This window comes from Mizuhopecten yessoensis, unplaced genomic scaffold (assembly GCF_002113885.1).
Source record: "Mizuhopecten yessoensis strain PY_sf001 unplaced genomic scaffold, ASM211388v2 scaffold7987, whole genome shotgun sequence".
In the NCBI taxonomy this organism is placed as follows: Eukaryota; Metazoa; Mollusca; class Bivalvia; order Pectinida; family Pectinidae; genus Mizuhopecten; species Mizuhopecten yessoensis.
In genome coordinates, this window is record NW_018407322.1 from 824,279 (window position 1) to 848,693 (window position 24,415).

Below are 24,415 nucleotides of genomic sequence, written 5' to 3' on the forward strand. Positions count from 1 at the left end.
AAAAAGCCCCCCCCCCCTTCACACCCACACACACACACACACACACACACAACAACATACAACTTTTTTCTCCTGAACCACGAAATCAGGATGGTGAGGATTGATGGGGTGATAGACAAGCTGAGGATTAAAAAGTGGTGATATGGCCATATTGTTTAAAGTGACTTCCTCTGAAATTATGGTATGGGTATCAACTAAATTTGGTTGAAACCATTTTAAGGTAGAGGGTATTCAAAATTGGACAAAGAGAGAGGCTGACCCCAAACAGGGTTGAGGGTCGGGACCGAAAATAGGCAATAACTTGGAAATGGTTTAGATTCTGATCCTATAACCTATATATACACATATGCTACCAGAACTTGCTCAAGGGCTTTGCTCCACCCTTTAAGACTTAGTCTTTGGGTCATGATGTTGGTCCAATTGAGAAGATATCCACCCCATAACAATATATACAATTGCATGACATGAAGATGCAACAAAATCATGCTATCATGATTGGCATCTGGGTCTGGCTCCATCCCTGGGGACTAAGTTCCTGGGTCACAGCATGGAAAGAGTTGAGATAACTACCCTATAACCATATATACAAATACGATTTGTACTGGGCAAGTAGAGACAAAGTTCAGATATGCTTTCAGGATGGGCCTTGGGGTCCTCCCCTGCTGTTATGGTCTCAATTTATGCATCATAACATGGAAGCGGTTGAGACCCCTCCCTATGAAGATATGTTCAAATACTGGGCATGAAGACAAGAATACACTCGTGATTTGCCTCTGGGGAGTTGGTCCTTTGGTCAAAACTTTGAAACAGTTCAGATTGTGACCCTTTAACCGTATAGATAATGGCCCTGCCTCTTAGGATTTTTTGCAATATTACTTCTAGTGAGTGTTTTCCCATAATTGCTTAAATATCTGTGTGAACAATGTGGGCCCTTTGGACCTTTTGTAATAGTCAACAACTTCATGTGTACAAGTAAAAAGAAAGCCTGATCTTTTACCGTTTCCTACAACGTATCCTACAACATTGTCACCTAATGTAGGTATTTCTTCTGTCAAAGAAAGCATACCTGTTGTCACGTAATGTAGGTATTTCTTCTGTCAAATAAAGCATACCTGTTGTCACCTAAGGTAGGTATTTCTTCTGTCAAATAAAGCATACATGTTGTCACCTAATGTAGGCATTTCTTCTGTCAAAGAAAGCATACCCGTTGTCACCTAATGTAGGTATTTCTTCTTTCAAAGAAAGCATACCTGTTCTCACCTAATGTAGGTATTTCTTCTGTCAAATAAAGCATACCTGTTGTCACCTAAGGTAGGTATTTCTTCTGTCAAATAAAGCATACCTGTTGTCACGTAATGTAGGTATTTCTTCTGTAAAAGAAAGCATACCTGTTGTCGCCTAATGTAGGTATTTCTTCTGTAAAAGAAAGCATACCTGTTGTCACGTAATGTAGGTATTTCTTCTGTTAAAGAAAGCATACCTGTTGTCACGTAATGTAGGTATTTCTTCTGGCAAAGAAAGCATACCTGTTGCCACCTAATGTAGGTATTTCTTCTGGCAAAGAAAGCATACCTGTTGTCGCCTAATGTAGGTATTTCTTCTGGCAAAGAAAGCATACCTGTTGTCGCCTAATGTAGGTATTTCTTCTGTTAAAGAAAGCATACCTGTTGCCACCTAATGTAGGTATTTCTTTTTTCAAAGAAAGCATACCTGTAGTCACCTAATGTAGGTATTTCTTCCGTCAAAGAAAGCATACCTGTTGTCACCTAATGTAGGTATTTCTTCTTTCAAAGAAAGCATACCTGTAACACAGCAAGAAAGTTTGACATAAATAAACATTTATATCAGAAAAATAGAGATCACAGCTTAAAGAAACCAACTGAAACGAAAAAGAAACTAATTGAAAAATTGATTGATGCTTTTCATTGAAGGGAACTTACACGAGCCGAGTGCTGTCTTTACAAGAGGTGGCTGCCCACATAGGTCGACTCAACACAGAGGTTGTCCGAGGTCAGTGGGCCAACCTTAGCTTGGAGCTGTTGTATTTTACCAACGATGACGAGGAGCGCTACAGTATCCAGGCTCACCCAACAGTTCTCAGGAACCTCACGGTACAGTCAGCAGACCCACCCCTCGGCTATCCCATCTTCTCGTCACCACCAATCAGCATTCCCACCATCTGAGATGGAAACGGTCAACAAAGAAGCCCCTCAGCTTATCAGCATCCTCACCTTCTCAGGGGTGAAAAGTCAACACAGAAACCCCTCAGCCAATCAACATCGTCACAAGGGTCATGTGTCAACACATAACAAGCCCCTATATATATAGGTTCTCAAACCACAATATCAATTGTGACTTCTCTTTTCGTTATCACAGTAGAGTAAAATGGGTTAAGTCGTTGTTGATGGTGACCATCTTTTACAAAATTATATCACTTGTATTATGACTTATATTCATTGTTCAAACATATACCTGCATTGGCACACTATAAGTTTGAATGTTTTTTTGGTCGGAGTAAATTAAGAGTAAAATTGTGAAACTGAAACAGAAGTCATTGATGTGATGTGGATGGTGTAATGTACGTAACAATGACTATCCTTGCCACACTGTTCTGTCAGTATGGAATGGGGTGTTGGTAAGTTGACATCTTTGAAGAATGTTTGAAAAAAATTGTACCAGTAATCATGCATTCCCTTGTTTAATAGGGTTTTTCAAAGTGACTGATAAAACTGTTGATGATGTAGGCTTCACCAGTTTTCTGGTGACTGTGGATCATACCTGGTCAAATTGATTATACACGGTAATTTTACCCGATATGTAATTATCATTTAAGATCCAAGTAATTATGCACGTGTAAGGAAATAAGCCAACAATTATTAACAGTGCAACACTAGGCCTGTATAGTGTGAGGGTATAGTGTATCTGATCTGTAGGAAAATACCTAAAACTAAACGTTTTGAAAGAAGTTAGTTCAAGTCTATTCTAACCATAATTCTTCCCCACAGTGGTCAAAATGTTAAATTTCAACTCTACTTATCTTCCACTGCCTTTTTAGTGCAGTGAAACATTTTCAGTAAATTGTGATCTGTGTCTTAAAATTCTCAGTGGACCATTGTGTTACATTTCTCTTGTAGTCTAGCTTTTTAATAGGAAGCACTGGCTTCTTCAGTTCTAGTCTGTGTTGAACTACTGTATGACACCTATTGTTTAATTCAAATATCCTATATTGCTCTAATTTGCTCAAAATCATTGCAAGTCTCTGCAAGTATTTGTAGGGTTGATTCACTGTTATTACCTTGCAGCATTTACTAGATGTACATGTCGATAGAAAGGGTCTCTGTGAAACATTCCAGATGTCATATGTAAGAGTTGTAATTAATTCTGTGAATTGTTCACAATACATGTAATGTGACATGCTTAAGTTCACATTAAAAATGAAATCCAATTATAGGGTTTCATCTAATGAGAAAAGGAACAGTGAAGGGTCTTGTCTCAACTGAGTGTATAATGATGCTATATGTACTATTTTGGGAGGACATCATATATATCTTTAATACAAATCTCAGATCCTTTACTGATTTTAGAGAAATTAATATATTGTTAAAAGGAGATTTATGTTGAACAGGATTTTGTATAAGTCACAAAATGTTAAAATATTTGAACAACACAATGTACCAGTAGTTGTCAGCTTTCGTCTTGTGTGATCAGATGTACCAACTTGTGGTGGAGTGTGACCGAGTGACACACACCATGATATGGAGAAAGTTCTTCCTCTCATCTTTGACCAAATTGTCTCCTGTTTTACCTGTTCAAGATTTCTTTGTCCCTGGGTTATGACTTCTCTGTCATCCCCTAGGGTATGATTTCTCTGGCACACCAAGGGAATGACTGTTTGCATGCAGAAAGAAACAATATTATGACATCACAGGAGCAATCATTTATGACGTCATAATTAGTTCTTGACGGTGAAAGTCATGTTCAAATCAGAATATCAAACAGATTACAAATGCTGAAAACTATTTTTTTTAAACTGATGGGAGAAAAGTAGTCATCCCCTACCTTGAGATTGTAACAGAGAATGTCCAACCCTCGGGGTGATTATTTGGTTGTCATACCCTCAGGTAGAACAACTAAATACATCACTTCTTGGGTCGGATATTTCTCTGTCAAACCCTCAAGGTAGGGGAGGGTTCTATTAGTCACTATTATGTGCCATAATAATATATTTGTGTTTAGCTATAATTTTAGTTCGACGAATGCATTTAGAAACATGTGCTGTCGTTAATGGCAAGCTACATGTATGTAATCTGAAATTGGGGAGAAAGAATTATTTGTCAGAAAATAGTTTACATCACTTATTTCTTTTAGAGAACTGGTTTTTCTTGCAAATAGTTTTTCTGCATCCTTCTGTACAGTGATGATTTATTATTTTCAAGTAAAAATAAACGAGCATTGGTCATGACACTTGCTCCAACATACAAATGTCTCAGTTCAGGTGTAAACCAATCTACAACTGTATGTCTAGGTTCATATGGTACTAAATCAAACTACAACTGTGTCAGTGTGTGGCTAGATCAAACTACAACTGTGTCAGTGTGTGGCTAGATCTAACTACAACTTTAATAAGAGTTTATAGATTATTTCCAAACGGTCATTTGAATGAAGATCAAGAATTAAAGATTAAGAATTATATTGTAAATCACAGTTACTTAATTAAGGAAAAGGCAATTTGTTTCATATCTTGATGTTTTATATTCATATGACTGGTAGTATGTGTGAAATGTTGAAAAACTTAAAATACAATTCTCAACATTATTTTCCAAATTAGAAATATTCGGATGTTGGATGAAGATTTACAAAGAAGAGTTTAAACAGTATAAACGCTGGTTTATAAATCACATATCAGCCCTAGGGTAACATATCCAAATAATAACCCTGATCATATCATTGTTGACAGTTTTTTATGCATGTTTTGAAAATCAGATTTTTTTGATAAATAGGAATCTGGAACATTTGCAATAATTTTGTAGATCTTTAAATACATTTGAGATAATATTAAAAACTCTTGAAATAAAAGTATGATTTTAATAGTCTTCTCTCAGACGGAAAGTGGTTTGTTTTCCTGCTTTATAAGATATTGAGGTTTGGACACACCCCAAAGGGAAAACATTTTACTGTTTATACAGGGAACTTGTGCTCCAGACATTGAAACAGTACATGTTTGACTGGTTTAATAACATATAGGATTCTCAAATCTTAATCTCCTATAAAAGATAATGCTTTAACTGTTTCCTCTAGTACTTTGAAATTCCCTAGCACTTTTCTGATATATGAAATATGAAGTAGTGATCATTAAGACATATCAGCACATTTTTTTTTCTATTTTTACTACATTTGAATATGCATATTTATTTCATTGATAGCAGAACATTGTTTTTTAAATGATCATTAAACTTTATTGTTATTGCGATATGATTACTTGTATAACATACAGTCCTATTATGCTTTTAAAATGAAAGATAACATTGAAATCTAGTTATTGCTTTCTGTTGTAGTGAGACACAAAAGGGACAGTGTATTTGATACCTTGTGTATTGATGTTTTACCACCGTAGTAATGTCTTCATGGCATTCTGTTGTCTGTGATAACCTGTTTTGGATTTTACTTTTATCAGTAATGATTGTTTATTTATTTTTTATTGTTTTGTTATATGTACTCTGCTGTGGTGTTATTGTAACATCAGTTGTTTATACGTTGTTGGCACCCAACTTTTGTACTATCATTGTAACACCAGATCTGAACTGTGCTTTGTATATTTGTAAACAGTGTATTTTATCTGTACTGAAGATATGTGACAAGAAAAGAAGTATTGCTACCATTAACTATTTATTATTTATCACGTGAGTGATTAATTGGTTGCTTTTAATTGCTTCCTGTAAATACCAAACAAATATTGACATTGTTAATTCAACACTCACTGGTTCAACAGGTCACCTTCTGCTTAAACATAATGAATATAGTAATACATCATGATAAATACAAGTTAGGTTTTCTCATTATATGGAATTTGATTACATTGAAATAATGTGACACCATAATTGATTCTAAGACTGCAGGTCCATTGTCCTATTGACATTGTTCAGATTAAAACATTATATTACGTAACGATAAAAAAAGCTGAATGACACATGGTAATCTATAGGGACCTTATAGTACACCGCATCATTCTGTTATACTCCTGAGTTGAACAAAGTTGATGAAATTCCAATGATATTGTATTGGTCGAAACACTGGGAGTGGAGTTAATGATGCCGTCCATTAAAGAATTCAATCTACATGAGAAACAGAAATAAATATCTTGTGTTACTGTATACATACTTTGATAGGTGAAGATAATATCTGTGCTCCAACTCCCTCGCCATACTTAAGTAAGAGTCAAACGTGAAAAAGGGTGTGGCTACTTACAATGTAACATGTTTATAACCGCGTCGGTAAGTTTACTCAGCGCTGATACTTTTATAACCGCGTCGGTAAGTTTCCTCAGCACTGATACTTTTATAACCGCGTAGGTAAGTTTACTCAGCACTGATTCTTTCATAACTGCGTCGGTAAACTTACCGACGCGGTTAGAAAAGTATCAGCGCTGAGTAAACTGACCGACCAGTTATAAAAGTATCAGCGCTGATACTTTTATAACTGGTCGGTCAGTTTACTCAGCGCTGATACTTTCATAACTGCGTCGGTCATGTTACTCAGCGCTGATACTTTTAAAACCGCGTCGGTAAGTTTACTCAACGCTGATACTTTTATAACCAAGTCGGTAAGTTTACTCCGAGCTGATACTTTTATAACTGGTCGGTCAGTTTACTCAGCGCTGATACTTTACTGCGTCGGTAAGTTTACTCAGCCCTGATACTTTCATAACTGCGTCGGTCATGTTACTCAGCGCTGATACTTTTCTAACCGCGTCGGTAAGTTTACCGACGCAGTTATGAAAGTATCAGTGCTGAGGAAACTTACCGACGCGGTTATAACAGTATCAGTGCTGAGTAAACTTTCCGGCGCGGTTATAAAAGTATCGGCGCGGAGTAAACTTTCCGACGCAGTTATAAAAGTATCAGCCCTGAGTAAACTTACCGACGCAGTTATAAAAGTAACAGCGCTGAGTAAACTTACCGACCAGTTATAAAAGAATCAGCGCTGATACTTTTATAACCGCGCCGGAAAGTTTACTCAGCACTGATACTGTTATAACCGCGTCGGTAAGTTTACTCAGCACTGATACTTTCATAACTGCGTCGGTAAGTTTACTCAGCGCTGATACTTTTATAACCGCGTCGGTAAGTTTACTCAGCGCTGATACTTTTATAACCAAGTCGGTAAGTTTACTCAGCGCTGATACTTTTATAACTGGTCGGTAAGTTTACTCAGCGCTGATACTTTTATAACCGCGTCGGTAAGTTTACTCAGCGCTGATACTTTTGGTTTTGGAATAAGTTTACAGTGTCAGTATTTAACTTTGTTTCACTTGATTTTTACACGTAACTTCTCATTGCTGTGAAGTATAACACCTTCAGTGCATCAAATTTGTATATATCAACCGACAACATGTTTGTAACAATGTATACACTGGTACATTTGTGCACATCAGCAGAACCAATACACACAACACTTGAATTCTCCATTTTGTAACAAATTGTAATTTGTATTGTGATCATTTAAATATTTGTTATGTTTTGTGTTGTGTCCTGACTTGACCAGTAAATATTGATTCTAAGAAAATATATTACTAGTTTTGCAAAAATGTTTATGCTTTTAGCATATAAATTTAATTTTGGATACTGAATATTCAGCTAGTAGCATTACAAGTGATAAGTGAGACAAGGGCTGAGTCATTGTTTTTGTACACTATTCTATGTGTTTATTACTGGAGTAATCATATAATAAAACAAATGTCTTGTAAATTGTCTTCTCTCATTTCCATTATAACACTATTATAGTGCTTTTTCAGTAGATCGAAACTGCAAGGTGTTTTCTAATGGGTTACTTTGAAATTCAACATAAACTTCAAATATTGAAGGTGGTTTTCTATATTAATGACTAATTACAATTAACTTTAAATATGGAATCAGCCGAATCATTCAGAAAGATTCTACATGGCAGTCACAAACACCTTAATCATTCTACTAGGAACTCATTCATACATAGACACTTAACAGGGCCCTGTATCAGAGATTGCCCTTAAGTAATCATGCTGCCTGTCCTGTCTGTCCATAAGGGTTTAAAAGTTTCTAAGGCCAAGGTCATGGAGTCATTTTGGGGGAAGGTTATAGTGGGGCGGAACCCTTGCTAATCTGGCAGTGTTCTAGTTAAGTTGGTCATCAGCTGTTTTGTTAGTTATGCTTTGTATAGATAACAACCTAACTAGAACTGTCGCCTGTGGGCTAACCAATACCACCACCATCCCCTCTCTGTTCCGACTGCAGAGGCTAAAAGATCAAGGGTCATAAAAAGTCATATAACCTCAGATGTTATACTGACAGACCAATGGAAAAGACAAACACCGCAACTGTGACCCTTGACCCCATGACCTCGGAATTTTGTCACTATGTAGCTTGCATCAATGCAACAAATACCTTCCATTTCTGTGATAATAAGTCATTTCAGTAACATAATGTATCCGTGACCTTTGACCTCATGACCTTAGAAGTTTGTCGTGATATTGCCTACATAACTGACTACGATACTCAAATGTATATGTGCATACAAAATATCTACCATGTCCGAGATAATTAGCCATTTCAGTAACGTAATTCATTCGTGATCTTTGACCCCATGACCTCGGAAGTTGTCAGAAGAGTAGCTTGCATTAATACTGACAATATTTCAAGGAAAATGTGTATACAAAATACCTACTGTTTCTGAGATAATAAACCATTTCAGTAACATAATTTGTTGGTGACCTTTGACCTCTGACAACACTACCTTGGAACCTGTCAGTAGATCAGATTGCATTAGCGCCTGCAATATTTCAAGGTATACAAGATACCTACCGTTTCTGAGATAATTAGCCATTTTAGTAACGTAATGACAGTCTACAGAAGTCAAGGACCATAACTTTGGTATATACTGAAGGAACATAAGGTATAACATATTTGCAAAGTGTTTCATGAAAATCCATGCATAAACCTAGGAGGAGTAGGTACAATATTTTGTCTATAGACAGATGGACAGACAGACTGATTCCAGTATACCCCCCTAACTTCGTTGCGGGGGGTATAATGAAAATAGACCTGAATCCTACATTTGTTAATCTTATACATTACTCATTGATAACAAAATAAGGTTTCTACTCTGAATCAATAATTTATTCCGTACATCATGACAACTAAAATGTTAATTCTGTGATTGCAAGTTTGATTCCTGATCCTTATTGTAACCATGGTGACAGATAGATTCCCGATTCTCACTGTAACCACAGCGATGGATAGATTCATGATTCTCACTGTAACCACAGTGACATGAAGATTCTTGATCCTTACCGTAACCATGGCGATGGGTAAATTCCTTATCCTTATAGTAACCATGGCGATGGGTAAATTCCTTATCCTTATAGTAACCATGGCAATGGGTTAAATTCCTTATCCTTATAGTAACCATGGCGATGGGTAAATTCCTTATCCTTATAGTAACCATGGCGATGGGTAAATTCCTTATCCTTATAGTAACCATGGGGATGTTTAGATTCCTGATCCTTATTGTAACTATGGCGATGTTTAGATTCCTGATCCTTATTGTAACCATGGCGATGGGTAGATCCCTAATCCAACTGTAACCACGGTGACATGCACACACATACAGTGTGTCGACAACACAAAAGCTTAATATATAGTTACCTGTTATTAATGCTACATAAATAAATACATCAAATATGGAAGCTAAATGAAATTCATGGCTTATAATACTTTTGGCTTTGATAACATTAAATTCTTGCTATAAGAATATTATCTTCCAACATAGAGAATAGTAAAATCTTGAGAGTGTTCATCTATCATTGATAAAAGTTTAAAGTTTTAGTGTTATTCCTGGCGAACAGAAAATCCTTGGTATCCATCAAGTAATTCCCTTGGGGGCCACGTATTTAGACGTGACATGGTCTTCCATTTGGAAGTCTTTGTGACTTTTACTGAAAAAGAAACAAATGGGAAAATTACATCACAAATCTACCATGCAGCTGATTTATAATAAGTGTACATTGTACTTCAAGTAACTTAAACATGACACTACTTCGGTGGTATTCGGTAGTACTTAAACATGACACTACTTCGGTGGTATTCGGTAGTACTTAAACATGACACTACTTCGGTGGTATTCGGTAGTACTTAAACATGACACTACTTCGGTGGTATTCGGTAGTACTTAAACATGACACTACTTCGGTGGTATTCGGTAGTACTTAAACATGACACTACTTCGGTGGTATTCGGTAGTACTTAAACATGACACTACTTCGGTGGTATTCGGTAGTACTTAAACATGACACTACTTCGGTGGTATTCGGTAGTACTTAAACATGACACTACTTCGGTGGTATTCGGTAGTACTTAAACATGACACTACTTCGGTGGTATTCGGTAGTACTTAAACATGACACTACTTCGGTGGTATTCGGTAGTACTTAAACATGACACTACTTCGGTGGTATTCGGTAGTACTTAAACATGATTGACTGAAGGTGTTGTTAACAGTATTAATTTGGACACATTAGGGTTGAGCAGTTTATAACATCGGTTTATCTGTATCCAAGGGGTGTAGCAGTTTACAACACTACTTCGTCTGTAACTACGGAGTGCAGCAGTTTATAACATCAGTTTACCTGTATCCAATGGGTTTAGCAGTTTATAACATCGGTTTATCTGGATCCAAGGGGTGGAGCAGTTTACAACACTACTTCGTCGGTAACGAAGGAGTGCAGCAGTTTATAACATCAGTTTACCTATATCCAATGGGTTTAGCATTTTATAACATCGGTTTATCTGTATCCAAGGAGTGTAGCAGTTTACAACACTACTTCGTCTGTAACTAAGGAGCGCAGCAGTTTATAACATCAGTTTACCTATATCCAATGGGTTTAGCAGTTTATAACATCGGTTTATCTGTATCCAAGGAGTGCAGCAGTTTATAACACTAGTTTGTCTGTAACCAAGGAGTGCAGCAGTTTATAATACTAGTTTGTCTGTAACTAAGGGGTGCAGCAGTTTAAAACATTGGTTTATCTGTATCCAATGGGTTTAGCAGTTTATAACATAGGTTTATCTGTATCCAAGGGGTGTAGCAGTTTAAAACATTGGTTTGTCAGTAACCAGTGGGTGCAGCAGTTTAAAACATTGGTTTGTCAGTAACCAGTGGGTGAGCAGTTTAAAACATTGGTTTATCTGTATCCAAGGGGTTTAGCAGTTTTAAACATTGGCTTGTCTGTAACCAATGGGTGCAGCAGTTTAAAACATTGGTTTGTCAGTAACCAGTGGGTGCAGCAGTTTAAAACATTGGTTTGTCTGTAACCAAGGGATGCAGCAGTTTAAAACATTGGCTTTTCGGTAACCAAGGGGTGCAGCAGTTTAAAACATTGGCTTGTCTCTAACCAAGGGGTGCAGCAGTTTAAAACATTGGTTTGTCAGTAACCAGTGGGTGCAGCAGTTTAAAACATTGGTTTGTCTGTAACCAAGGGATGCAGCAGTTTAAAACATTGGCTTGTTTCTAACCAAGGGGTGCAGCAGTTTAAAACATTGGCTTGTCTGTAACCAAGGGGTGCAGCAGTTTAAAACAATGGCTTGTCTGTAACCACTGGGTGCAGCAGTTTAAAACATTGGCTTGTCTGTAAAGGACCTGTCAAACACTACCGATGTACCTCGCCGAGGCTTAACCGGAGCAAAAAATTAACAACGGCGAGTAGATCAGCAGAGCTCCAGCGAGTAAGCACTTGAAAAATCTTAATTAATCGTAGCAATACCGATGTAGTTCTGGCTTTGCTGTTGATACCGTTGTTCTACCGATGTGCCATCGTTGAACGGAGCTTTAGCTGAGTGATACCGTTGCGCTGCTAATTTACGGTAGTATATGGTTAGTACATCGGCGTCGCATTATTACTACTTCGGTGGTATTCGGTAGTACTGCGGTATCACATCGGTACCAGTACGGTACACATTGAGGCCACCGGAGAGTCACCGTTCCATTACGGGGCGCTACTGGTGCTCTACCGACTTTAACGAAGACGTATCGGAGTACTTCCAATGTACTGCCGTTGTAGTCCCATTGCTAGCTCGGGCAGCACAACGATGGACATTTTTGAGCATGTTCAAAAATGTCCACCGTCGCCTGCCATTGCTCGCCTATGTTCTGAAAATGTCCTGACGATGTACAACTGTTCTTAGCGATGTGCCGTTGTACTAGTACTGATTCCCAAAAATCGCCAAATTTGTGCTCCAGTATAACTCCGGCGACCCAAATCTGCTAGGGGTGACAGGCCCTTAACCAAGGGGTGCAGCTGTTACCCACAGCTATAGCGGTTAGTGACATTGGTTTGTCTGTAACCCACAGCTATAGCGGTTGGTGACAGTGGTTTGTCTGTAACTCACAGCTATAGCGGTTGGTGACATTGGTTTGTCTGTAACCCACACCTATAGCAGTTGGTGACATTTGTTTGTCTGTAACCCACAGGTATAGCGGTTAGTGACAAACCAATGTCACCAACAGATATAGCTGTGGGTTACAGCCAAACCAATGACACCAACTGCTATAGCTGTGTGTTACAGACAAACCAATGTCCCCAACTGCTATAGCTGTGGGGTACAGACAAACCAATGTCCCCAACTGCTATAGCTGTGGTTTACAGACAACCCAATGTCACCACCTGCTATAGTTGTGGGTAACAGACAAACCAATGTCACTAACCGCTATAGCTGTGGGCTACAGACAAACCACTGTAACCCACAGCTATCGCGGTTGGTGACATTGGCTTGTCTGTTACCCAAAGCTATAGCGGTTAGTGACAGTGGTTTGTCTGTAACCCACCGCTATCGCGGTTGGTGACATTGGCTTTTCTGTAACCCACAGCTATAGCGGTTGGTGACATTGGTTTGTCTGTTTATATATATGATACAGTGCTACTTACTTCCAGCATTGATTACAGTAGAGATCTTTATCACAACCGTGGCAGCGAATGGTAGCATCCTCTGTACAGATGGAACAATAGGGTAGCTCATCCTCATCCTCCTTAACATAAAACACATACAAAATGTTCCTTTAATGCCAAAGCATAACAAAATTCCCTAATGATGAAATGTTTATCTTCTCGGAACTGAAGTTATCCGCCAGTGAAGAATTTGTGGATGGATAAGTGGACATTGATTACTATACAGCAAACTCCTTCAATGTTGAGGAACATATATAGAATTCAAGTTACCTACTTATAATGCTAAAGGTATCAGCTAATCAGTGGCTAAGGCAACCAGACATCTTTAATCCAGAAACATTGAAGTCAATTGTTAGGCGTAGAGTTTATCTTACAGATGTATATGTAACCTTCTGACAAAAAGTATTAACAAAATCATCACAAATAACTTAAAAATTTGACCATACAGAAGCCAGACTAGAGCAGCCATCTTGTTAAGGAAACATCCGAATATCAGCAGACCATCCTTTAATTCATTTATTATTATGTCGTTGTTGTATAAGTTGTGTCATGTGTTTACAGTCAGGTGAAACGTAACACAATAGGATGTATATTTATGGAATATGAAAACCCCTGTTACCATACTGACATGTTTTCAGTGAATACCTTTGTAAACAAAGACAATAGATGATTGAACAGTCATATAACCACACAGCTATTGTTACCAAATAGACTGATGGAGCAACTTCATAAATATAGCCAGGCATCGGAAAGCACTCAAATTTAGCTCAGGATCATCAAATGCCAAAATTTGATGCAACAAAAGATCACCACTTCGTTTTGAGCAAAATATGCCAAAACATCCCAATGTATGGTAGGACACACACGTTTCTGACATTGAGGTCTAAGAAGAACCATAATATGACACCATTTTTCTCTTGACCTCAACCAGAAATCTTTCATCTTAGACGTAATCTTAAACTTTTAGAATTACCAAGGTATTACTTTTTGTTTTTCTCATTTAACCTTTTCTTTGAACTTTACCTCTGACCTTTCCTCATTTGACTTAATCAGTGACCTCCTGACCCCGATCTTGTCAACATCTATATTGTCCCTGCCTGCTGCTTCATCAAGCTTTTGCTCCTCCATTAACTAAAATCAAATTAGCACAAAAGATATTGAAGATATAAACATAAATGTGATATGGAGAATATCAGTTATTTTATCTATTTTATAAACAAAACAAGGAACGTTTCAGTTGAAAATCCTTGACGGGAAATCAAAACAGTTTTATTTGATAAAAGAAAAAGGTCAGTAAAAATCTGGGAATCATTTTTAATCTAACCAAACCAAATCAAGAGGAACATTATTCAAATAACCAGTAGTCATAGAGAGCAGATAATACACGACAAAACAAGTGTATGAAGTTACCCGTTTGATCAGGTTAGCAGCCACTTCCTCCTCATTTTCATTGTCACTGTCAGAATCGCCGTTGTCCTCTCCTTGAGCATTGTCTGAAATACATTTACATCTCAAATACTGGACAAGTTTTATCTTATAATTTTATGCATGTATAAATTTGCATCATAAATGCCTTATCTGTGTAATATAGATACAACTTTTTAATCAAAATGATGCTCAATTTTCTCCCCTTAAACCTGAGCCACATAACAATAGCAGACAACATAAAGTTGTAAGTGGAAATGATGCTCAATTTACTCCCCCTAAACTTGAGCCACATAACAATAGCAGACAACATAAAGTTGTAAGTGGATATGATGCTCAATTTACTCCCTCTAAACCTGAGCCACATAGCAATAGCAGACAACATAAAGTTGTAAGTGGAAATGATGCTCAATTTACTCCCCCTAAACCTGAGCCACATAGCAATAGAAGACAACATAAAGTTGTAAGTGGAGATGATGCTCAGTTTACTCCCCCTAAACTTGAGCCACATAACAATAGCAGACAACATAAAGTTGTAAGTGGATATGATGCTCAATTTACTCCCCCTAAACCTGAGCCACATAGCAATAGAAGACAACATAAAGTTGTAAGTGGAGATGATGCTCAGTTTACTCCCCCTAAACCTGAGCCACATAACAATAGCAGACAACAAAAAGGTGTAAGTGGAAATGATGCTCAATTTACTCCCCCTAAACTTGAGCCACATAGCAATAGCAGACAACATAAAGTTGTAAGTGGAAATGATGCTCAATTTACTCCCCCTAAACCTGAGCCACATAACAATAGCAGACAACATAAAGTTGTAAGTGGAAATGATGCTCAATTTACTCCCCCTAAACCTGAGCCACATAACAATAGCAGACAACATAAAGTTGTAAGTGGAAATGATGCTCAATTTACTCCCCCTAAACCTGAGCCACATAACAATAGCAGACAACATAAAGTTGTAAGTGGAAATGATGCTCAATTTACTCCCCCTAAACCTGAGCCACATAACAATAGCAGACAACATAAAGTTGTAAGTGGAAATGATGCTCAATTTACTCCCCCTAAACCTGAGCCACATAACAATAGCAGACAACATAAAGTTGTAAGTGGAAATGATGCTCAATTTACTCCCCCTAAACCTGAGCCACATAACAATAGCAGACAACATAAAGTTGTAAGTGGAAATGATGCTCAATTTACTCCCTCTAAACCTGAGCCACATAACAATAGCAGACAACATAAAGTTGTAAGTGGAGATGATGGCATCACACTGTGGTGTTTGTCAATCATATCTATGAAGGCTAAGACAAGTGGTTGGTTGGTACATGAAGCTACAGCCCATGTGAGTCTGAGCCGTTTGATCTAGCCCTGGAATCATCAGTCATGTGTTGACTTGAAGTCAGGTTATTACAGTGTGGAATGGTGCCCAAAAATTAGGGTCTCATTTGAGTTCCAATTAGTCCATTCATCTAAAAATAAATTCATTTGGATATCATTTGAATTTCCAGCCATGTGTATAATATGACAATCTGTGTCACTTGGCAAAATATAGCTAAAATAAGACAACAAGTCCTTGACATATATAGTTAAAATAAGATAACAAGTCCTTGACATATATAGCTAAAATAAGATAACAAGTCCTTGACATATATAGTTAAAATAAGATAACAAGTCCTTGACATATATAGCTAAAATAAGATAATAAGTCCTTGACATATATAGTTAAAATAAGATAATAAGTCCTTGACATATTTTTTACTATTTTTGTAGTCTGTAGTCAGTACAAATGTACGTAATACGACATACATTTATGTGTTTACACAATTAGTTGTGACGTAGCAACAATTATTGCTACGTCACTGTTCTTCTCTAGTGCGTTCTCTTTAAACAGGGCATGCTGCATACACAAAACAAATAGGCCATATCAAAGCAAAACCAATGAAGTCACAATCATATGTACCTTCATGTAAAAATCCCCTTCACACAACAACTATGTGTATATATACCATGGTACTAACGATAAATAAAACCAGGTTTTATCTACCTCGAGTTTTCCAGCAAGCCAGCCTTGAACTTTGCCAGTATATCTCTTTGTACCTACCTTTGTTTATGTCCTCCTTGGTTTTGCCCTTGTAATCCTGCAGCTTCTTCATGATCTCCTTGTCCTTCTGCAGTCCTTCTAATGCCCTATTAGCGTCTGCCTCTACTTCCTCTGATGCCTCGGCAATCAGCCTATGCATCTCCTCGACACTAATGTCATCATCAGTTTTGCCCGCCGATGACTTCCCCGAGGGTGATGCGATGTTCTGCACAAATGGCTGACTGCTCTCTGTTAAACTGCTGTTTAAGTTGTTTTGTTGGCCACCAGGTGCTGAAGACTTACCTACAATTATGTGACAAAAATACATGGTAGAGATGTCTTCATAATAATGGCCATGCTGTACTTGTAATTTACATCGTGTATGTACCAGTTAACAAACTCGGAGCTTTGTTTTAGCAACATTACGGCATACTCTAAAAGTTTATAGATTTCGCCCAGCTACTAGCATATAGTTGCCCGTTTCCACTTTTAAACATATCTTGCTAAATACTACTTATCCCACATCCAGACTTTGTGTTTATCTTGTTCACCATGAAACAAAAGAAAACTTTCTTCTAAACCACTGTGAAAAAGGAGATTCAATTAGTAGACAACAGTTCAGTTTCACTTCACAAAATTTAAATCGATTTGATAATAAAATATCAGCTAAAATGACTCCCACAATCTATTTCTTAAAAGACAATACACCGACAGCTTACCAGCACTAGCACCACTCTGACCTTCACCCTTCAGGTTAGCCAGTCGACTTTCAACCTGTGTGACAGGGTCAGGCATGTGGGAGTCTATTTCTACCTCAGCCGCAATCTCGTCCAGTATGTCGTCTATTTGAGCCTGCTGTGTGCGCCTATCTGGGGCTAGGAATGTCTGAAATGTGGGAATTCCACAGTCAGCGAACAATCAATCAAATCAAAATTAGATCTTTGCACCGATCCTGTTTCTTTATATGTCTATATATATTCATTAATACAGATGCCTGCTTATACAATATATCTTTAATGTTAATGGTTTATACAGCAAACCATTGACCAAGGACCTCCGATATCAATTTTCTAAAGGAATAATTCATAAAAGATCATGTTTTACTGTTATAGAAGTAGAATCTTGATGAATGTCTGTTATACTGGGTTTCAGGCTGTACAGGGGATTATATTATAGTGTGATTAATATATAAGATACAAGCTTAACATTACACCTACAATTTGTTTTCAGTTGAACAAATACACATGCAAAGTGCTGTTTTCTGTTTTAGTTCATCTGAGTTATTGTTTCGTGTGTCATTTATCCATTCTTTTTTCTATCAGTTTTCGACTTTATGAAGTTCTAAGATGTATTGAAGTGTTTTGGAGCTTGAATGGTTTAGACTTTCAAACAAATGGTAAGAGATGACATTGTATACAAACTAAAATGCAATATAGATTAACTAGACCAAACACAAACAAATATACATACTGGCTTGGTTGGGGCAGCCATTATTGACGGGTCCTGACCCTTTAGTCTAGCCAGTCTTGCTTTCATCTCCTCCTCTGTAGCCTTTGGTGCAGCTTCTGTAAACCAACAGTCTCCGGTTAGTGAAACCAACGGTCTCTGGTTGGTGAAACCAAAGGTCTCTGGTTAGTAAAACCAAAGGTCTCTGGTTAGTGAAACCAACTGTCTCTGGTTAGTGAAAACAACGGTCTCTGGTTAGTGAACCCTGCGGTCTCTGGTAAGTGAAACCAACGACCTCTGGTTAGTGAAACCAAAGGTCTTTGGTTAGTGAAACCAACGGTCTCTGGTTAGTGAAACCAATGGTCTCTGGTTAGTGAAACCAAAGGTCTCTGGTTACTGAAACCCACCTTCTCTAATGAGTGAAACCAACGGTCTCTGGTAAGTGAAACCAAAGGTATCTTAAGTGAAACCAATGGTCTCTGGTTAGTGAAACCAAAGGTCTCTTGTTAGTGAAACCAATGATCTTTGATTAGTGAAAACAACGATCTCTGGTTAGTGAAACCCACGGTCTGTAGTTAGTGAAACCAAAGGTCTCTGGTAATTGAAACCAATGGTCTCTGGTTAGTGAAACCAAAGGTATCTGGTTAGTGAAACCAAAGGTCTCTGGTTAATGAAACCAATGGTCTTTGATTAGTGAAAACAACGGTCTCTGATTAGTGAAACCCACGGTCTCTTGTTAGTGAAACCAACGGTCTCTGGTTAGTGAAACCCATGGTCTCTGGTAAGTGAAACCAAAGGTCACTGGTAAGTGAAACCAACAGTCTCTGGTTAGTGAAAACAACGGTCTCTGGTTAGTGAAACCCATGGTCTCTGGTAAGTGAAACCAACAGTCTCTGGTTAGTGACAACAACAGTCTCTGGTTAGTGAAACCAAAGGTCTCTGGTTAGTAAAACCAAAGGTCTCTGGTTAGTGTAACCAACGGTCTCTGGTTAGTGAAACCAACGGTCTCTGGTAAGTGAACCCCATGGTCTCTGGTTATTGAAACCAACGGTCTCTGGTTAGAGAAACCAAAGGTCCCTGGTTAGTGAAACCAAAGGTCCCTGGTTAATGAAACCCACGGTCTCTGGTTAGTGAAACCAACGATCTCTGGTTAGTGAAACCAACGATCTCTGGTTAGTGAGTTCACACAGATAACTGAATGACAATCAATATTTAATCATTGTGTCAACATGTTAATAATGTACTTCATGTACCAAGTATGTTTAAATAGCAAAATGATGATGTTACTGCCACGATAGCTGTGGTTATATCAGGATAAGTTTGAGAGGTCTTGATTTAAACATTTTCTAAAGATAGTTGAAACCACCTATACCTGCATTGTAAAAAAACAAAAATGTTTAAGATGATTATGAAAAAACAGGTACACAATGTTAACTCTACATATAACAGATATAAAAATGTAACACACCATTTACAACAGATACACAGAAGATCACACACCACATATAACAGATTAAGTACATTTCCAAAAAACGAAAATTGTATACAATTCTGTTTTCCATCAGAAAAAGAAATTGTAAAAAAACACCTGATTAATACAACAAATTACCTAACATGATATTGTGATCATGCAAAAAAAGATAAATCATAAATACAGTGTTTGCTACACAATATTGTGATTATTCTTTTATAATTTATTAAATAATACTATTGCATACTTATAATTGAACACTTATAAAGGTGACTAAGACCCCTAACCATATCCTAAACGATTTATTTTTTCAGGCTTTGATTTGCTTTCAGTCTGGTTATCCTTGCTCCTCCCTCTTACATCATGTAACATCATATAGTAGGACGCATTCTTATCTTTCACTCATTTGGGCTTTTTCTCCTTCTTTTCCTTTTTAACCATTGATTCTCTCTCTCTCAATCACTACCTAATTTTTGTGGTTTTTCCTTGAGTTTATCCAGCCGCTCTGCTATGTCCCTTTCTGCCTGCGTGAGACCCTTATACTGGGCTTTTGTCTGCCCTTTGCCTGCAGGCTTGGAATGTGATAAAACATTGCCCTGTGATTCTCGTTCTTGTAGGGCCGCAACACGTCTGCAATATATGTAATAAGTAATTATATAACAAATGATAATGCTCAGTTTGACTAAATACAGACAACATTTAATGACAAAGTGTTACTCTGTCACAGATAATAGTAGCTCATTTAGTTTACTATTAATTGTCATATTGTTTACACAAACTTGTGCTTACATCAGAAAATCATAAAGTAGCATATGGTACTAAATCAACTTAAATGTCATGTGAACAAATTGTAAATACTGGTGACTTTGTTTAAAAGCTTATTTTGTGTACCGGTAAACTGCCATATATTATACTCAAACTGACAAAGCAATTTACAAGACAAATATTACAAAAGTTGATGTTTTAACTCAGAGAAGAAAAAATGGTAAAGTGCAAGGCTGGCATACTTTTTGTAGGCTTCTGGAGGAGAAAATCTGGCAGTGTTTTCCTGTGAGGAATCCTTGATTTTACTGCAAAAATGGATTAACATATATTTGTTCAACATTAGCACTGTTCAATAACATGGTTTTATTGATATATAAAAATTATAACATTGACTATAGTGTATAGCTATTGATACCTGTAAGTTATATATCAAAATTATACATTTTACTAAATAAGTATTTTTCAGAATCAGACAAACATATTTTCTGGACACTTCAATGAAGAAGTAACCTGATAACAAATGCATGTCATGTTATTATAGCAACCAGAGTGAATCAAGAGCAATTCATTTTATTTATTAATATAAATTAAAATTACATTAAAAAAAAACACATAAATTTTTGTGTCCATCCATACCCAGTTAGAATGTTAAAACACTTGTTGCACACATGGTGTTTTTCATTTTTAAGTTTTGGAATGGCCGTCTTTTTTGTCAAACATTTTCCACAAAATGCATATCCACATTGTTTACATCCATGCTGAAAAAAAAAAATCCAAGTCAAATTTTGTTTTATTAACATACAGTGTTCAAAATTTATTGATAAAATATATAATGTTAAACACTAGCTTATTCATATTAATGCAAGAGGAATATTTGTTTACAGAGTAAGGAAAATTCCTGGTAAGAAGTCACATAGCAAGCAGATTTCATTTAATCTTCAAGAAAGTAAAACTTTGCAATTTACGTGCCAGATGAACCAGTGCAAAAAAATCTATTGCAAATTTCTATCCTCCACGTATTTATTAACAAATAGTTTTATATCTGTTAAAAACACATTTTAATATCAATGTTACTTCTATGAAATATTCATGACATCTATCATTGATTAGTTGAAGGATTTTTCGGATGTGTTCTGAACATGATTTTCAAAATATTAATTACATTTTATCATTATAATCTAGCTACTACAAGATATAGCATGTTCTCAAAATGTGGTGAGTCCCACAGGAGAAGCGTTCGTCCAGGAAACAAATATCTGTGTTTCAAATTTCAGTGATGATCATGCATACAAAAGTTATGTATCATAACTTTGGAACTGATGTACTTCAATTTTGGAAAAGTATATTTTTCCCCAAAAAATATTTGTCTGCCCTGGTTCACATTAATCAACTAGTACAGACTACAGACTTACAGATTTGGATAAAAACATTAAATCAAATATGCAAAGTTCAAAAGCAAACAACACATTTCAGATTGTTTAATGGGCAAATATATCGAGCAGAAAACTTTACAGTTTGAGCATCAAAGAAACAACAATTTGTTATAGTGAATAAGACAATAAAAAACGGCACAAAGGGCGCTTCAGGGTTTTTCGCAGAATTTTTTAAAGCTGTTATATGTTTATTTTCATTGGACGTTCGAGATGGAAATTGGACACAGCACCGCAGCACGCTCAACAATACCATATCAAATTTAGGGGAGGGGGGCAATGTAGATGTGGCCCTTAGTTTTTGTCTCGTTAAATAAGCACCACTTTTATTTACCAAACATTTGATGGATTTCAAAACAAAAGAAAAATAAAATAAATAAATATGAATAGATTTTAGCAAATATAATTGTTTAATACTCCATAAAATATAATTTATCGAAAGTTATATTGGTTTTGTACAATAATTTATATGGCAATGTGGCATTGCCGAATATGTTTCTTATCTTTACATTTGTACCCCTGAGTTTATTCCAATTAAAAAAAAATTAAGGAAGGAATTTTTAAAACTGTTAGTGTTACATAAATAAACTAGGGGGGAGGGGGAACATCAATAAAAAAAACCTTCTCAAACTTCCTATTATGGTAAGAGAAAATGTTGTAATAACATTTAACAGTGTTTTTAATTCCTCTTAAATTGAATTAAATATTATTGTCAGTAAATTTGATTAAAAGATCAGATACAGCATATATTTTTGGGCCCTTTTTCAACCAAAAATTAAAAATCTGGACTTTTGTTCTGCTTTCTGGTTTTTACTTGACACAAGAAGGCAACCAGCACTAACTGAATACACATGCTGTTTTAGAATTGTCAAATGCATATAAGACTAAATTCATAATAGCTGTAACAACAAGTGTTTGTTTTTCAAGTTGTAGTTTCCTCAAATCAATCAACTATTGACCATGCCAAAAGGAGCCAGTGGTAACATTGGTATGCTCGAGTGAGCAGAGACACTCATGGACTGTTCCACTTGTCCCCCTCCCTCACTAATTACAGACCCCCTGCGGCATATACCACCATGCAACTGCCCAGTGGAGTTGTTGCTGGAATTTCAGTACAAATAAGAATATAGGAGGACAGCGAGGACTACACTAAGGACGTCTGTACTGTAGCTGTGACTACCTGTCCGCATCTTAGGAGCTGTATGACCTCAGGGCAGGACTTTTGAATCACTGAGGGCCTGGTAAGCGGTAACTTACCCCCTCACGTCGACCGAATACCAACTTCATCAGTGAGTGTAGACAATAAACACCTCAACCAACCAACCAACAAATAACAGGTGATATGGCTCATAGTCAAAGGTGATACAGGGCAGTTGAGCTAATATGGGGAGGATTTCATAGTGAAGCTGATACACCTCCATATCAGCTTTACAGCTTGGGGAGAACTCTGACCTTATGTATTAATTGGTGAACTGTGCTTCATTGAAATAATGCTGTATTCACAGAAAAATATTCAGTTTTCAGAACTCCATTGAATGCTGTGTGTAACAGAAGAGGAGAAAAATGTACAGCCAGACCGGTGCCCGAACCAGGGCCCCTCTGAACACGGACGCTATATGGATTGAACTACCTGGTCACCAACGATCACCCCAGTCCAGCTTCACTGTGTAGCATGGACAAACGATCACAGATATCAGGGAATTTAAAAAAAACTTGAGTATATTAATGTATAACCTAAATATCTTTTATATGAACTGCTACCCTAAGCTACCTCAGAATGTACAGTAAGGAATTTGGAGCATCAGCCAATCACAGCTAAGGCATCCATTTCTATTTAAATGTAACTTTATATGTTTTCATATTTTTTGTTTCATTAAATTTAATTACAATTAATACTGCCCATCTGTGACCTTTGCAGGGAAATTCAGCGTGACCAGAGCCATTTACATGTCTCTGGTTTGACAAACAATCTGCATTAGAAGTTTTCTTGAACTGTAACAAGCTCAAGGTGACTTATTTTCAAGCAGCTAAATATTCCAAGAGGTGACAGGCAATTTTTTAACAGGATGAATAAACTTGTTCAAGCTGAGAGATTCACTCAACCGCACATGATATTTTTTTTCTCCATCCATCTGTTCATCATTGCTAAAAATATCATCATCACGTGTGATACAATTCTAATTAATAACATTTACGATTATTCCAGAACCTCAATCACCCCTTGCACTGTGGAATAATCCCCATTAGCTTGAATTTTGAATTCACAGGTTTTGTGTTGTTTGTAAAATGCGCTGAAGTTCCCAACACTCGTTACAGACACAGGTGCTCGGGTCCTGTGGTTACAGACTACAGACTGACAGTGACAGAGCCAAACTCTTACGTTCTTATTCTTCTATTAACCCTACTGTACCTCTTTCGAAAATAAGCCAAACCCAGAACCACATCCATAGCAGGACATCTTTAGAGTTTCCTTGCGAACCGCTCAACTAATAATCATCTGTCTGTCGCCGTTAAATACAAAAACATCATAAATATAAAGAAGCTAACTATTTTTCTGTGGTGTTTATTCCTAACACTTAGTCTTCCTTCTCGACAGA

General features: G+C 37.0%; 2 protein-coding genes across 2 annotated transcripts in view; one reads left to right on the forward strand and one right to left on the reverse strand.

The window, feature by feature from the left end:
* LOC110454659 (pecanex-like protein 4) overlaps nucleotides 1-6,601 on the forward strand; it is an 18,724-nt gene extending 12,123 nt beyond the window's left edge. The window contains exon 10 of the mRNA XM_021504292.1: nucleotides 1,932-6,601. Coding sequence (XP_021359967.1) covers nucleotides 1,932-2,183 — 252 coding nt within the window. The 3' untranslated portion in view covers nucleotides 2,184-6,601. The remainder of the gene's footprint in view (nucleotides 1-1,931) is intronic.
* Nucleotides 6,602-9,350: 2,749 nt separating this feature from the next.
* On the reverse strand, nucleotides 9,351-24,415 carry LOC110454665 (abscission/NoCut checkpoint regulator-like). Its single transcript, XM_021504299.1, has 11 exons — nucleotides 24,229-24,415; nucleotides 21,025-21,146; nucleotides 20,631-20,693; nucleotides 20,090-20,253; nucleotides 18,177-18,271; nucleotides 17,426-17,591; nucleotides 16,728-17,009; nucleotides 14,603-14,685; nucleotides 14,216-14,323; nucleotides 13,172-13,272; nucleotides 9,351-10,186 (listed from the first exon to the last, which is right to left on the reverse strand). The coding sequence occupies exons 1-11, from the start codon at nucleotides 24,274-24,276 to the stop codon at nucleotides 10,114-10,116; spliced, it is 1,305 nt and encodes a 434-aa protein (XP_021359974.1). The 5' UTR covers nucleotides 24,277-24,415; the 3' UTR covers nucleotides 9,351-10,113.

Excerpts from the sequence above, each read along its gene's own strand:
- LOC110454665 (XM_021504299.1), bottom strand. The coding sequence starts at position 24,276 with ATGTCCTGCTATGGATGTGGTTCTGGGTTTGGCTTATTTTCGAAAGAG. Across the intron at positions 21,147-24,228 it reads TTGGCTTATTTTCGAAAGAG|CATGGATGTAAACAATGTGG; the intron begins GTACAGTAGGGT and ends TTTTTTTTTCAG. Across the intron at positions 14,324-14,602 it reads CTGCTAACCTGATCAAACGG|TTAATGGAGGAGCAAAAGCT; the intron begins GTAACTTCATAC and ends ATTTGATTTTAG.